General features: G+C 41.0%; 1 protein-coding gene across 1 annotated transcript in view; it reads left to right on the top strand.

Moving 5' to 3' along the window:
* Positions 1-14,872: 14,872 nt before the first annotated feature.
* LOC141007304 (FRAS1-related extracellular matrix protein 2-like) overlaps positions 14,873-15,074 on the top strand; it is a gene marked incomplete at its 5' end in the record, with an annotated part of 65,794 nt that continues 65,592 nt past the window's right edge. The window contains 1 exon segment of the mRNA XM_073479649.1: positions 14,873-15,050. Coding sequence (XP_073335750.1) covers positions 14,873-15,050 — 178 coding nt within the window.

Raw genomic sequence — 15,074 nt, 5'->3', positions numbered from 1 at the left:
GATCAATTGGGCTGCATTTAAGTGAGCGTGGTAAGGGCTGTCCTCCACTGCTCTCAACCCTTCTGTATTTGTCTTAATAATCACCAGCTCTCCTCAAAGCGCAGCAGTGTGGGTGGATGTGTCCCCCCGCACAGCCTCAGGTATTTTAACATGTACTGTAAGATACTGTGTTTAAATATTACTTTGGTCAAAGTGAAAGTCATCCATATGAATAGAACTTGAGTAAAGCTCTGAAAGTATCTGATATTAAAGTACCAAAAGTTATTTTCTGGCAATAACGTAAGTATCAAAAGTAGAATTATAAGAAAGTTACACATATATTTACATGCATGTATATACTAAACACTGACTGACCGACTGATTATCGGCTTGGCTGATTATCAGATCCAGTATTCAGCGTTTTTCTGATTAGTTTTTTTTTTTTATATGATTGAGATGAGACCAGCCACCTAAATACACCTGATATTTGTACTTTTTGCAGTGTGAACCACGAGGCCACCTGTTGAAACACTTGCTCAGTTTGTGGCTTTATTCAAATTGATTGATTTGATGCCTCAATATTTGGCTTTATTTATAAATGGTGTCTAATGACACAAGGAAATGATCTCGGGGGACTTGGATTACACAAGACTAGCTGCATGGAGCCATTTCATGTTTTCTTTCAGTTGTTTTTTTATGTTTCAGTGGTTTAGGAGAACGCTGAAATGCTGTTTTGCTGTGAAGCTCCAGAAATGTTTTGTCGACTACAAAACTCCACCTGCATTTCCATTGGCATGGAGGTGAGAACATGATGACTACCTTTTTCATTTTTGGGTGAACTCTTCCTTTAAGACGGTTAAAGAACAGTTTGAGACGACAGGACATGCAGAGAAACGGGAAGCGAGCTGCTGACATGAGAATGACACAGTGCTGTTGACTGATCGAAGCAGGTGCACATGCAGCTGTGCGTGTGTGAGGAAAAGATAGAGGAATCAAGGCCCACTTGCTTTAAAATTGTTTTTCCCATGGACTCCTCCGTCTTCTTTGTGCCCCCGCTGCTTTATAAATGACATGTTGAGCGTGCTCTTTGGCCTCCCATTAAAGGTGGGCAATCTAAAATGAGATCTGCTGGTCCTCCACAGACGCAGCGCAGATAAGACCAGCGCCACAGGTCAGTGAGCTAGATAAAGAAATAGGGAACAGGGGAATGGAAACAGCCCTCCTCTGACAGCCCATCCAACTCATTTTCAATCCGTTCTCACACGTCTGTCACTCAAGCATGTGCAGCACATACACAGGTCCATGTGTGTGCAAAACGGTGTCTCAAATGAGCTGGAACCTCAGTCACCACTAGCACACAGCCAGGTGGTATCACACCTTAGGGAGACAGGTAAATGTAGAGAAGCCATGTGAGGCTCCACTTTAAGATTATTTAATTATATGAGTGACCTAATTCTGCCCCCTTCTGTCTTAAAATTAGAATGGCAGCTGGAGGAAAAGCCAATGGAGGCGCACATACAACAGTGGACTGCTTTGATTCCGGTTCTTGTAGCTCTTTCTCTACAGAACATCAACTAGGAATTTATCTTGATTGAGTATACAGTAGATATTTAGGCACAAAGCTTATTTAGACATGCTGCAACTCATCTTCTTTGACGCTGATGCTCTTTCAAATATTAAAATACACACAAACCCACGTTTTATCATTCTAATAAAGTCTTTATACCAATGTCTGCATTGTATCCGGTTTTCTGTCTTTTATAATTTAAGATGCTTAAAGGCATATGATGCAGGGTTCGTTGGTTGCTGTTTGTAAACACACGATTCAAAGGTGCAGTGAGCGATTCTGGAGAAGGATAGTTGATGGTCGAGTCTCATTCCCAGGTCGTCGAATACTGATGCTTTGTGTTGCCAAGCAGAACTTAACACATGTCACAAACACAGCAAAATAATAAGGAAATAAGAGGATACAGGCAGAGGAGAGGAGAGGTTCTCTGCAGACACACACTGCCACACACTTCTAGTGGGTCATAAGTGGTGATTTAGAAAGATTGTTTTTGTTTGAGGTCTTTGGGTTTTTTTTTCCTTCCTCTAATAATTTAAGTTTTGATATAACATAACTTTTACTGTAATAAATAAATTATGTCAAATGCAAATTAATTTGTGACTTACTTGTAATTTGATATCCAATCAACATGTACAGTAAATGATAGGAAAGACCATTTCCATCAGTTAAAGCTTGATTAAAAACATGATGGTTTCTATTGATCGCCCAGAAAACCTGATGCTGGCACAAAAAAACAGTATTGTGTAAAACAAGTTTGTATATATATATATATAAAAGGTTTCATTGATTTGAGCTGCTAAGTGTTGGTTTGTATTTGCTCATAGAACACAAAGTTGAATTCCCACACATAAAACTCACCTCTGCACCACCTTGCACCCCACCCTCTCTGCAGGACATCCACCACCGCAGAGTCCACAGAGGAGCCTGCTCTATAATCAAGGACTCCACTCACCCCCAGTGCAGACTTTTCATACTTCTGCCCTCTGGTAGGAGGTACACAAGTGTGAAATGCAGGACCTCCAGACAAAGAGAGTGTTTCTATCAGAAAGTCATCAGAATGATCAACAGATCGATCCCCCTGCCCCTGGTACTTTTTATATTTTTCAAACTTTTAACCTGTGATTTGCTCTATAAACAGCATTCATAGAGGATGGCAATGGAAGATTTTAATTGTACAGGGAAACTTGTTTCTTTAACTGTGCATATGACCATGGTCACCTTTGACCTGACTAGTGTTTTTTTATTGAAATGAGAATATTAATATTTCAGGTCAGTTTGAAGACTGCCAACAGTTTGCATGATCTACATTTTTACCCTAATGCAGCGTGGGACTCATGCTGGTCTAGTCTTGGTCCTGACATGGTCTCATTTTAGGTGGTCTTGACTACAACCCTGCCTGCCCACATGTAATATGTAAGACATCTTGCAGACAAAAAAGATCCACATACATGCCTCATATTCACTCCCTCTTACCGCCTTGCTCTTTCTCTGCTACTGCTGTTTTTCTGATGGCTTTTTTAAGAGTCTAAAATTACATCTAAGAGCTGAATGCCACCTTTTAGATTATTGAATGAATCATCCTTTATGCATCTGGAGAGCCTTTTTTAGTTTTTGTAGTGCAGAGACCTTCCTTTTGTGATCCGACTGTTCACCTTGGTTACAAGCACCCGGGGCTCTTCTTAGTGAACCTTGGAGTCAAAGGCACACTGTTACACATTTATAGCAGATATTGTCGAGCTACTCGACTCGTGTAGCCTGCTGTTCCAGTTTTGTACTGATGCATCTGAACCTATGAACTTATTTAGCAGCACTGACATGATGTACGACGGTAACTTCAGCTCAAATTATGTAGCTTAAGGTTAATGTCTTCTTCAACAGAGGCCGATCACAACAATGGATTACAATAAACTGCTAATTCATCGGATGTACTCCAGCTTGCATCCAGTGAGAAGAATGTGCTGCGAGTTTACAGCATCTGTATGTTTTTCAACCACAGAAGAGAAACCGAAGAAGTTTTCAAAGCGTTTGAAAGTCGCCTCACTAAACAGTTTTTCTCCTTTGAGTTAAAGTGGTCTCCTAAATCTGTTGAGGCACTCCTAGAGCTAATCTTTTATAATCCGCTCTTTCTTTGTGTCCTCTCTCTCTGTGCACCAACTTTCTCTACTAATGTTTTTTAAAGGGCTGGTGGGAGAAGTAATAATAAACCGCTTGGAGAGTGTGTTTTAAGGACAGCCACGGGCTGAGTTTAGCTTGTTTGTGCTGCATCCACGATGCCTGGTCAAAAGAGAAAGAGTAAAGACTTAGGAGCTCTACTTTTACCAACAACAGCTCATTTTCTCTCAGTGATGGCATGCCGTGTGCGGAGAGATATACTATAGAGCTTTACTTTCTAGCTCTGTCTTGTTGTGCTGTCTTCTTTTGCTGAAATATCTCAACTTCTAAAGTTATTGAACATTCATGGTCCCCAAACAATGAATCCTGCCGACTTTGGTGATCCCCTGACTTTTCTCTAGAACAACAATGAAGTTGTCATTGAATGGAGTGTTAGTGAAACATGTTGACAGCAATTTAAAGATAAAACATGTAGGAATTCTGCATTAAAATGTCTGAAAGCAACATTGTTTTTTGTTGAGTTGTGTACTTACGTTATCAAAAATGTTTCCAACAATTCTCAAACCCAGAGAAATCCACAAGTGTACTTAAGGTAACGGCGCGTTTCACGTGGTCGGTGTGGTGCTACCTCTGAGACAGGGAATTCGGCAAACTTAACGCGGATGAAACTTGAAAATATGACCTCATCTGTGAATATCTGTGCCTGAGTCCTGTCAATACTACTAAAGCTACTAATAATACTAATAAAAAATATTAACAGTTACGATAATAGTAATTGTTAGACATGACTTCTCAACATATATCATTGAGCTTCAAACTCACACCTTTTTACTCTCCCTACAGTCGAGAAATCAGATCTAAATTTAAATGCTATCTTCTGTATCCTACAGATTATATACTGTATATATTTCTGGACTGGCTGTGCACCAAAGTCAGTTGATGGGAACGTGTCCAAGGACTGAATATGTTGTTCTCCAGTTGGAGCCAAGGTGTCGTTCTCAAAGTGTCACTCGCAAATAAACTTATGCAACCGTTATAAATCATCCTCCTAAAACTTTTTTCATTGTTAGTATTTTTCAATAAACTTGATGGGGTCAGTTAAAGTGCCACTGCAGCGAATTCACACCTGAAGTTCAGTTTACTTACAAGAATATTATTAAGCCTGTGAAACCAGGTGTGTAATGTCTCCTTTGGTTTTGGAAGGAGCTGTCTATAGCCTGAGAAACCAACCTGATGGTGTATTCAAGAAAAAATGACCAAAAGAAATGGGTGTTTAGGAGGCAGGATGGATTGAATGAAAGACATTTTTCAGCTGTATCAGGGGAATTGCAGAATGTAGCAGATTTGTGACTTGACCCATTCGAGAGACTATTAAAGTCGTGATATCTCAGTCTCGGCTGCTTCCAATTTCACTACTATTTCTTTTTAATCTGACTCTTGTAAGTTCCCCAACTTTGTGGAAGTGCAGTAATAAACGGTTGGAGTTATCCTTTAAAGTCTTTTTTCACAGACTTTCATGCTTTCCTTCATCATCATCCCCAGTTTGGTCAGTTCCTCTGGGAGGCTCACCTTTCTGCCAGTGGGTGTCTGAGGTTAGTGGTAGGAGGTAGGATAACTTTGTATGGTTGGCCATCTTGTGTCTTTTGCTTCTTTTAAATGTAGAATGAATGTTAACATCACATTAAAATGTATTTTTAGAGCATCCTTAAGCAGTACTGATTGTATTTTTGTCTCCACAATCACAATCTGGAAATTATAACCTACATGTGCAAATCTCGTATGAGAATGAACATTTTCTCATGTGGAATTGTTCATTCATGTAAAAAAGCCAACACTTGTAAAATGTTCAGTTCACATATCACAGTATTCTGTTTTCACATGTTCAAAATGTAGTTTACAGGTAAAAAATATCCGATCGCAGGTAAAAGCTTGTGAAAATTTGGAATACACATGTGAATGACGCACATTTCATGTGTTTTCATGTGCCATGTTTTGTTGTCACATGTTGAATATCAAATCAACATTTGAAAAAAGCTGAGCTGTTTGTTATTGTTGTTTGCTAGAAAAAAAGGGAAAAAAAGTTAATAAAATGTCACGTGGTAATTTTCATTCATGTGTGAAAAAAGCTATTCACTTGTGAAAATCTCCTGTTCACATGGGACATTGTTTCCTATTTAACATGTTGAAACTTTAGTTCACATGTGGAAAAAAAGCTAATTACATGTAAAAATATTCAATCATTAACGCCGGCCGATACTCGATTTTTGGGGCAGATACCAATATTAGGGAGTCAAAATTTTGATTCACACAACTTTGCAATGATCTCTCAAATGTGATCATTTGTGACAGAAGATATGCAACTGCTGCAGGATATTTTACAGTTTAACAATAAACTCTTTTATTGTCTAAAATGAAATCAGTGCACTAAAACAGTAAACTTCACTTAGAATTTAAGAATTAAAAATGTACCCCGTGCATCTTTTCCTGCATTATAATTTTAAAAACGACCCAAAGTTTTAATGTCAACTCATATCAGACAACATATACGCCACTATCAATCCATCTGTGATAACGTTGGTCGACTGATATCAGTCGGGCTCCGGAAGTTGTGATTTTCACATGTGAAAAGGCGACCATCACATGTGACAGTTTCGTAAGGAATTCACCGAGTGGTACAACCTTCACACAGGTGAGTCCATTTGTCGCACAGTGAACTCTAATGTGACTGCTGATAAGATAAAAGCCCTGAAGTTACTGCTCTGAGTGGTTATCCTTCAGTATTAGAGAGCTCACTGATGCACTGATATTAAATGTCTGTGTGTGTGTGTGTGTGTGTGTGTGTGTGTGTGCAGCAGGTGTTGGTGGACATGGAACAGCTCGTTGTCGCAGAGGAAAGGACAGAGTAAGAGTTAAAGGACGGGGAGTCATACAGACGGTTGTTAACCTTCAAACCAGCTGCACTCTTTGTTCCGACCCTGACGGCTGAAACTTAATTTGGCACTGAGACTCTCTCCCTCTCTCTTTTCCTTTCCGCCTGCCTTCTAAACTGCAGCTTTCACACAGTTTCTGCGTAGGATTTATCTCTGCGGGGTGCCCCTCTACAATATATCTTTCTTAATACTTCACTGTACTTGCAGAGAGAGTGGTACCCCTCTAATTCTGTTTACCGCTCCCAGCCTTGAGCCAGCAAAAAGTTGCTGTGTCATGATCAGAGGAAATAAATCACCGGGACACAACATTAGCATGCCTGACAGGACCCGAGACCAGCCAAGAAAAATCTCAGTTGTAATGCTGAAGGCATTCCTGCGTGATGCAGTCGGTGCAACTTGACATACATACATACATACGTCGACCTGATAACCTTTTAGCACTCGAGCTGATTTCTGGACTGCTGCTGCCGCTCCTCACCACCAGAGAGCAGTAGCCCATTAAAAAATAATAACACCATTTCTTTTTCACGACCATTCAGATGGAAATAATGGGTGCATTTACATAATTGATCTGCTGTATTCAAACAGAGAGGAATGGGGGTGTTTCTTTTCTTGAACTGAAATCCTTTGCAGCCTTTGTTGCATCTGCTGTGTAAGTAGCTGTAAGTAAGTTTCTTCTTTCTCCTTAGGAATATTTCTTTCCCAGAGAATAAAGACAGCTTAATTTGTTCTCCTCTGTGGGCCTTCTATTCTTATCTGTACTACGCTCCCAAGGTTTGTGCAAAAATAGTAAACAATCAGAGGGGAAGTCTCGAAATAAAGATGGAAAGAAGAAGTACATGATGTTTCATTGATTGAAAATGTCTTCTCTTCTCTTCTCTTCTCTTCTCTTCTCTTCTCTTCTCTTCTCTTCTCTTCTCTTCTCTTCTCTTCTCTTCTCTTCTCCTAATGTGCTGCAAAAGTGCTGCAAGAAATGTTCACCTCCCAACAAGCCACGAGAGCTGTCAACAACCGTTGCAAATTGACACTGCCTGCGGGGCTGAGGGCTTTGTCTGACGTCTGATGTCAGTGTGGCAGCCTCGTCCCTTATTAGACCCATCACCTCTGTGAAATCACACGCAATAGAGAGAATATTGCTCCGTAAGGGGCATGTCACAAAGCCAACCAGCCGGAAAAAGGTTTCACACACAAGCTGTAAACAAGTCATTAATTCCCAGCAGATCAGAAGCTCGTCTGGATTTAATGTAAAAGGCCCACCAGAGAATATTAACCTGATGGGAAACCTGGGAAAGAAATGTAAGTGCTTTTTAAGAGCCGGGCTGAGTGGTTTGTAGAAGGTCTCTTTTATCACAATTTCCAGGGAAATTAATTTAAAAACAGATTCAAAGACGCAACAGATATTTACCCAATTCCCCTCTAATTCCAAATAACAGCCTTGTTCCTCTAACTGAAGGGCAGGAGCATTGTCATCTGCAATGTAAATGAGACGCAGGAACAAACTGGCAGTTTCACCAGACAGTAAACGTTTACCAGAACAGCACTTTGTGTAAACTCACACGGTCATTGTATCGATGATTACAGAGCAGCGGCGGAGCACAAATGCCTGTCTGGAAAAAAAAAAAGAGTTCCTGGTGTGTCCTCTGAATGCCTACTTTTTTCACTGCTGTAATATGGGAACAAAGAAGGACCAGATGTGAATATGTCCTTGTGTAAATGTGTGTGTGTGTGTGCAGTAGGGGGCTAGGAGGGGGTTTTCCCATTACGCTGTTAGCTGACCCAGACGAGATGTAATTGCAGGTTGGTTCTGCAGTGAGGTGAAATCAGTGGTTTTGCATGTCGAGCTGCTGCTTTCATGCGCAGGTTTCCTCAAGAAGCAACAGGTTCTGGAGACGGCGAGGACAGAGCGGAGAGTGACAGGAGGACGGCTCCTTTCATTGATGTGGTGCGTTGAAAGCTTGAGAGTAACAGCTGTGTGATGGATACACAGGAGGACGAGGAGGAGGAGGAGGGGGAGGGGGAAGAAGCATTCAGATCCTCTGCTTGAGTAAATGTACTGATAGCACAATGTACATTTATGAGCACAATTTTTGACTCCAGTGAAAGTAGAAATTTATCAGTAAAATGTGCTTTACTATCAGAAGTAATGGTATACTCATGAAGAATGGTCCATATCACTTTATTGGATTATTATTATTCATGATGCATTAATATGTAAACTGCATTTTAATGTTGTAGAAGGTCAAGTAGAAACTAATTCTGACTACTTTATATGATTTGAAGAGTTTAAATCATATCAGTACATCTTGTCTTAGAATTATCACATCTTTGTATTTAAAATATTCATGTTACTATATCTGTTCAAATATGGAGCGGAATAAAAGTGTCTCATTTCCATCGGCGCTGTACTTAAACTGGCAATAGACAAGTTGGACAAGTTTTTTTCCCTTTTTGCTCTAATGTGTCAGTATGAGGCAAATGTTGATTGCACAACGTAATGGCTGTAGAATAATGAAAGCATCGGCTTTATAGATTGTTTCGCTTTCGCTGTGCAATTTTGTTCCGCCACCGGGCACGAAATCTCCCAGGAAATGAAGGCTGACTGGGGAGGCAGCCATGCTGGCAGCCTGGCACCATTTCTATCTGTTTCATGTCTCCATGTTTTGTCCTGTTTTGTCCTCTTGTCTTGTCCAACAATATTAACAACACTTGGAAACATTGGGAGGTACAAGTAACCCAAACATGTACCTGATTTATTTCTACCACTGCGTGTATGCATAGGAAATTGTTCACTGTATGAATAAATTACAAGAAGTGCATTATTCATTAGTGTTAGGGGTCATTAATTTAAAAAAGAATGAGTGATGTTCTCCCACAGCAACACAACAAACTCACTGCAATAAAAGTGCAAAACATGGAGCTTTTCCTTGGATGATGAACTGTGCATGGACTCTTGCTGGACATCTGAAACAAGCATATGAAACCAATCAGAAGCATAAAAAGTGCTGTGAAAAAAACCCAAAAAACGTCAGTATGTCTTCTGTCACACTCAGCTTTGTTACAGCATCACAGATTAAAACTCCTACCTCCTAATTCTGTTGGGACAAAGGTGTGTGGGTGGTGAGTGTCTACAAACAAATTTTCTCAGAGCTGTTCTTAGTCACATTTTCAGGGGGGCTCAGTCGTACACTGAGGATCTGTAATGTTATATTGTTTGTTTGATGGCTTATTAACACTTCCTCCTCCTTATACCCAGACGAAACCATTTTACTGAACATTACAGAACCTGATGTATACTTTCACAGTGCAGACAACAATCTGACGACATTTTTATACTGACTTTAATTAGTTATTAGCATATCACTGGAGTAACCGCTTACTGCTGCTCACTGTAGCTGCTGTTAGCGTGTTTGCTCATTTAGCCGGGAGGCAACTGCCATTCCGACATTAGGCCCTAATTGTCGGAATGGCAACACTTAAACCTTTAATTAAATGTCCCATCATTCCGACATTTTTTGCCTCCTATGGTCGGAATGGTGGTATTCATTTCTTTTTTAAACGTGTTGCCATTCCGACACATCTTTTAAAAGGGTTAAGGTTAGGGTTAGGGTTACGGGTTGCGGGTTAGGATTAGCCTTGTCGGAATGGCGGGACGAAACTTTGTCGGAATGGTGGGACGTTCGCATGTCGGAATAGTGGTATGTCGGAATGGTGACATGTCTGAATAGTACAATGTCGGAATGGCAGTATGTCGTAATGGCGGTCTGTCGGAATGGCAGCATGTAACCCATTTAGCCATGCAGCTCGGGGTCCAGACGGGGAGCTCGGAGCCCCGGGGGCAATGTTGTTGTCTACACCGCCAGCACAGGAGCTTTGGACCTGGACAGACCAGGGCTAGCTAGTTAGCATGCTAACTTCGTAGATATCTCTGTCACACAATAAGTCATAATGTCAAAACTGCAATATGCAGGAACTGACCACCTGTCAAAATCACACTTAAAACAGATAAGAGGCAGGGTATCACCAAAGTAACCGCTAACTGCTGCTAACTGTAGCTGCTGTTACCTAGTTTGCTCATTTAGCAGTGCAGCTTGTGGTCCAGAACGGGAACTCGGAGTCGCAGGGTGTTGTTGTTTACAACTGCTAACACAGGAGCTTTTGACTGAGATAGACCAGGGCTAGCTTGTTAGCATGCTAACGTCATTAGATAATTAGTGCCCGAGCACTGACCCCTGTGAGGACCCTATTGAAAGTGAATTATTATTTTTCTCCTTCTTCTGCCAAATAATCTCATTTTTGAGGGCAAAATAGCTTGCCAGTGCCCCCTAAAATGAAGCCCGAGACTACTTTCACCTACATGTTTGAAATTTGTTTCACATGTGTATCGCTCAGAGACCTACAAAAAAGTCTCCGTGGCCTAGACCTTAAGCCAACAGGAAGTCGGCCATTTTTAAGTAGTGCTCGTGTTGCACTTGTACAGCTTCAACCCGACTGACAGTGCCACATAGAGGACACAAGAAGTTACACTGACCTCCTTTGCACAGTGTCCAAAACACATGGAAATTCAGAGGCGTGTCAAACAGTCACAGTCTGTTAATTGTAGTTAATTTCTGAGTGTTTTCAACTAATATTCTAACTTATTGCACCTTTAAAATTGACACAAATATGTCAATTTGTGTTCGACAAATCTGTTCTAGTGTGCTCCCGCTGCTGAATAACAATGTGTGCTACATTGGTGAATATTCATTTGGCTTTTAATAGTGAATGTGGATCCAGCTCATCACAAAATGTCTATTCAAATAAATCAGCTTTTATGATAAGCAGGCAATGTTTTTGTGGCATGCGTGCGTGCCAAGGTGATATGCAAATACAACAATCTGATGGCTGCCTAACCCTCTTCCTGTCTCATTACCTGACCATTTTGAATCTTTCACCACCCCATATAGGCTCAAACCCCAGAATCTCCATGTGTGGCCTTATCACAGTGGAGCAGCTGCTGTGCAGAAGGAGCCCCATATCCCACACCGTATGAATATGTCATGAATCCAAAGCTGGACTTTCCAAAAGTTTCAGCACGCTTGGTGGGGGATTGAAATGGGCTGCAGGGATGAGCCGGAGTTTCAGTGCTAATTAGTCCGATGGGAGCGGAACAAATGTTTGTGAAATAGACATCCACGGAGTCAGAATTGTGGGAATCACTTGTGAACGGGCCATCATCATGCCATAATCACTTTACTTCATGTTTTCATTTTGTGGGAAACAAACGTCGTGGCTTGAAGTTCCAGGTGAAAATGTTCACTAGTCTCTAATTATGCCGACATAATAATGATCTTTACATCCCTCCTTTGTTCCCCATCATCCCCTCTGTCTCCCATCAGACTTTCGCATTCAGTATAATCTCTTTAAATGTACACACGTCTCACAGTGCAGATCTGACACGCATGTATCTGAATGCTTTCTCTCATGTGAAGACACAAGAAGAATGTTCCAGCAACATATAAAGTAGTATGACAGCTGGAAAAGCCCGGGCTGCCATGTACTTAGAAATAACAAGGCACTGGAAGCCCTCTAATCACCTGCCGTTTTTAAACGTGGGTGGTGCTGCTGCTGCTGATGGTGGTGAGCCAAGAACAAAAAGTAGTCACTGGTAGTGCTTTACGGTTCAGGCTTACAGTATGCATGAGGATTTTAAGGACTCGAGGCTGTCCGGGGTCGTAAGAACAGCGTGGAACTTTTCAAATATTCATGTTGGAAACTTGTAACCAGCTTCATGGTGATAGAAAGATCCTTCAGAGGGATTAAAGGAAGTATGGTGTTCATGAATTGTTGCATATTCACGCTGACGCTACGACAAACTTATATAAGTTCCAGGAAACTGTTTCTGATGGAAAATGTTTGCACAAACGTCCGGCTGACTTGTATTTGATTAATGACCACCACGTTTAGTTTTTTTTTTTTAATCTGATTGCAAGTTTGCCAAAGCCACCGCAAATCTCTCTCTAAATGCTAAATGTCAAATAAAAAATTCAACAAAAAGGTTTCAATGGCACAAAATTGATCACATCAAAAAGTCAGTTTGCAGAGCAGGGGGAGCAAAGAGGGTTTATTCTCTCATGACTTATAGCCCTGACAGATGTTCCAGCTTGCTGCACAAATTTCCCCCTAGGACCCTCCAACATCTAGCAGGATAGATTTTTAGTCTTAAGAAACCATTTGCCAGCATTTTTTTCCCAGTCCCAAAGCTGCTACTGCTGCTTATGGCAATATTTTGGACTGGATTTTGTTTTTGCATTATTATATTTTACTGATCTCGACCGACAAGGACAGCTCGGTTCTACTCTCCAGCCTGCTGGACAATCGGAGGCTTGCACAGCGTCTATTTCTTGCTTGAGGGAAGGTCAATGTGTTTTTAGAGGCCTGCATTCAAGCACTTAATCACCACAGAAATAAACAGAAAAATGAATAAATGGATGAACGCATTCATGAATAGGAACTAAGCGACCCGGTCTTTCACTTCTGCCAACTTATTCAAACTGAAGGAAATTAGGAGGAACATTAGAGAGGATGATTACACCAGCGAGCAGACTAATCACTGTGTCGCTTTATTTCAGGGCTCTTTGTAACAATTCATAGTAATTTACATGTATTAATCACTGATTTATTGGCCATATGTAAGAGGATTGTAACATGATGCGAAAAAACGAGACCTTTCCGTCTCTCTCTGCTGCCTACACAAGCCTGTGGATGATTGGTTTTAGTTGTTTGATGCTGCTGGACTGGATTTCTTTGTGAAGGTTGGAATTTTCTGCAACAGTCCACAACAAAGAGCAGTACAGTAGCTAACATTAGCCTATGGAGTCCGCTAACATCAAAAAAACGTCTGGCTTCCAGCTCAACACAGAAGTTCAACAGAGCCCCTTTAAAGCTCATCTCATCCACATTTAACCATAGATTGAATATAATTGATAATCCCATCTTAGTTTTTCTTTTGTTCTCGGGTCAGGGGTCTTGTTACTGCCATGGTCAAAATAATAATAACACCAAAAACATTTTTTTTTTCTTTTGATGAAAGTTTTCTGTAGCAGGTGGTTTGAGGCTCTATGGATTTTTTTTTTTTAGTTGCACTCAAGGTTGTAAATAATTCAAGGAATATCAAGAAATGCACAATCATCTGTGGTCAAGGAAGACGTGTAAGTGAGCGTTTGGGGGGTTATCCAGAGGGTGGAAGTAAAATTACAACTACTATGTTTTTTTGGGGTCTTTTTTTGAGTATATTTTCAGGTCTGTCTGTCTTTAGTACGCATTACAACATGAAATCTACTCAGTTACTTTTCAAATCATTATTGGGTACTGAGTACAATTTGAATGAAACCTTTAACCTGCATTTTTGTAGCCAGTAAGGCTGTCTGATCTCAGAACGGCCAATGAAAATCCTGACATGCGAACATGAAGACCACAAAACTCTGCAGAAGGCACAGGTCTGGCGAGGTGACCACGACCACTGAGCAGAACAGAGCAGGAGCTGGGAGAAATGTAGACTGAAGACTGAATATTTGAGTAAAGTAACTGTACTCGTACTTGAGTACAGACTCTTTCCACCACAGGTTATTTGACAGTTTGAGAGCAGAGACAGCCAGCAGACAGAGGGAGAGGGAGACAGATGCAGCAATGATCCACGATCACACTGGAACGGTGCAGTTAAGCATTATGTGTCTTAGAGGCCCCTGAGATTTATGTTTTGAAGGTGTACAAATGATAATTATAAATGAATGTTGGGACAGACTAGCCTGCTTTCATTATCTCTAACAATGTGCAAGAGACTAATGAGGCTTTATTTGTTAGAAATGATTATCATAAAATTGTGCTTTCATTTTTGCATTGTTCAGATCATTCATTCATTTTTCAAGCTTTAAGTGGCTTTAAAAAAATCTACAAAAGCAGCAACAGAACACTGTCTCTTTCAGACATAGCATTGAAAACAATCTCTGCAGCTCTTTGTGTTACAATTTTGACATTTCTCACAATTTCATCAGTGTGTGTATGTCCACAGATAGAAAAATCTGTGTGTATATGAGAAATACTGAACCGGGCTATCTTTCCTCAGGGCAATATCATCTTAAATCCCTTTTTAGACCGTACAAAGCGCAGTCCTGAGAGGATAAAGTCAGTGATAGGGCTAAATGTAATGAATCGCATCTGTGTAATTCAGCTCATCTTCCAGTCCCCGCCTCTCTGTGACTGCCAGCTCACCTGCCCATTGGCGAGAAGTCTGAGGTAAAACCCTCAAAAACCCTCCAATATGCGCAGAGATGGGCGGCGGCGCTTTTACGCAGGCTCTCAAGTGTCTCAAGTTAAAACTCCTGCGCGCTATTCTCGCTGAGTATGTCGAGGGTCCGGACGGGTAGATGCGTGGGAGCCACCGTGTAGACACCCAGCGGACTCCCAACACTTTGGGGATTTAAATCTCTTCGAGGGGGAAAAAAAGGACA

This window comes from Pagrus major, chromosome 13 (genome assembly GCF_040436345.1).
Source record: "Pagrus major chromosome 13, Pma_NU_1.0".
Taxonomy (NCBI): domain Eukaryota; kingdom Metazoa; phylum Chordata; class Actinopteri; order Spariformes; family Sparidae; genus Pagrus; species Pagrus major.
The sequence above is the reverse complement of the archived record's forward strand: the minus strand, read 5'-3'. Positions and strand labels throughout refer to the sequence as shown.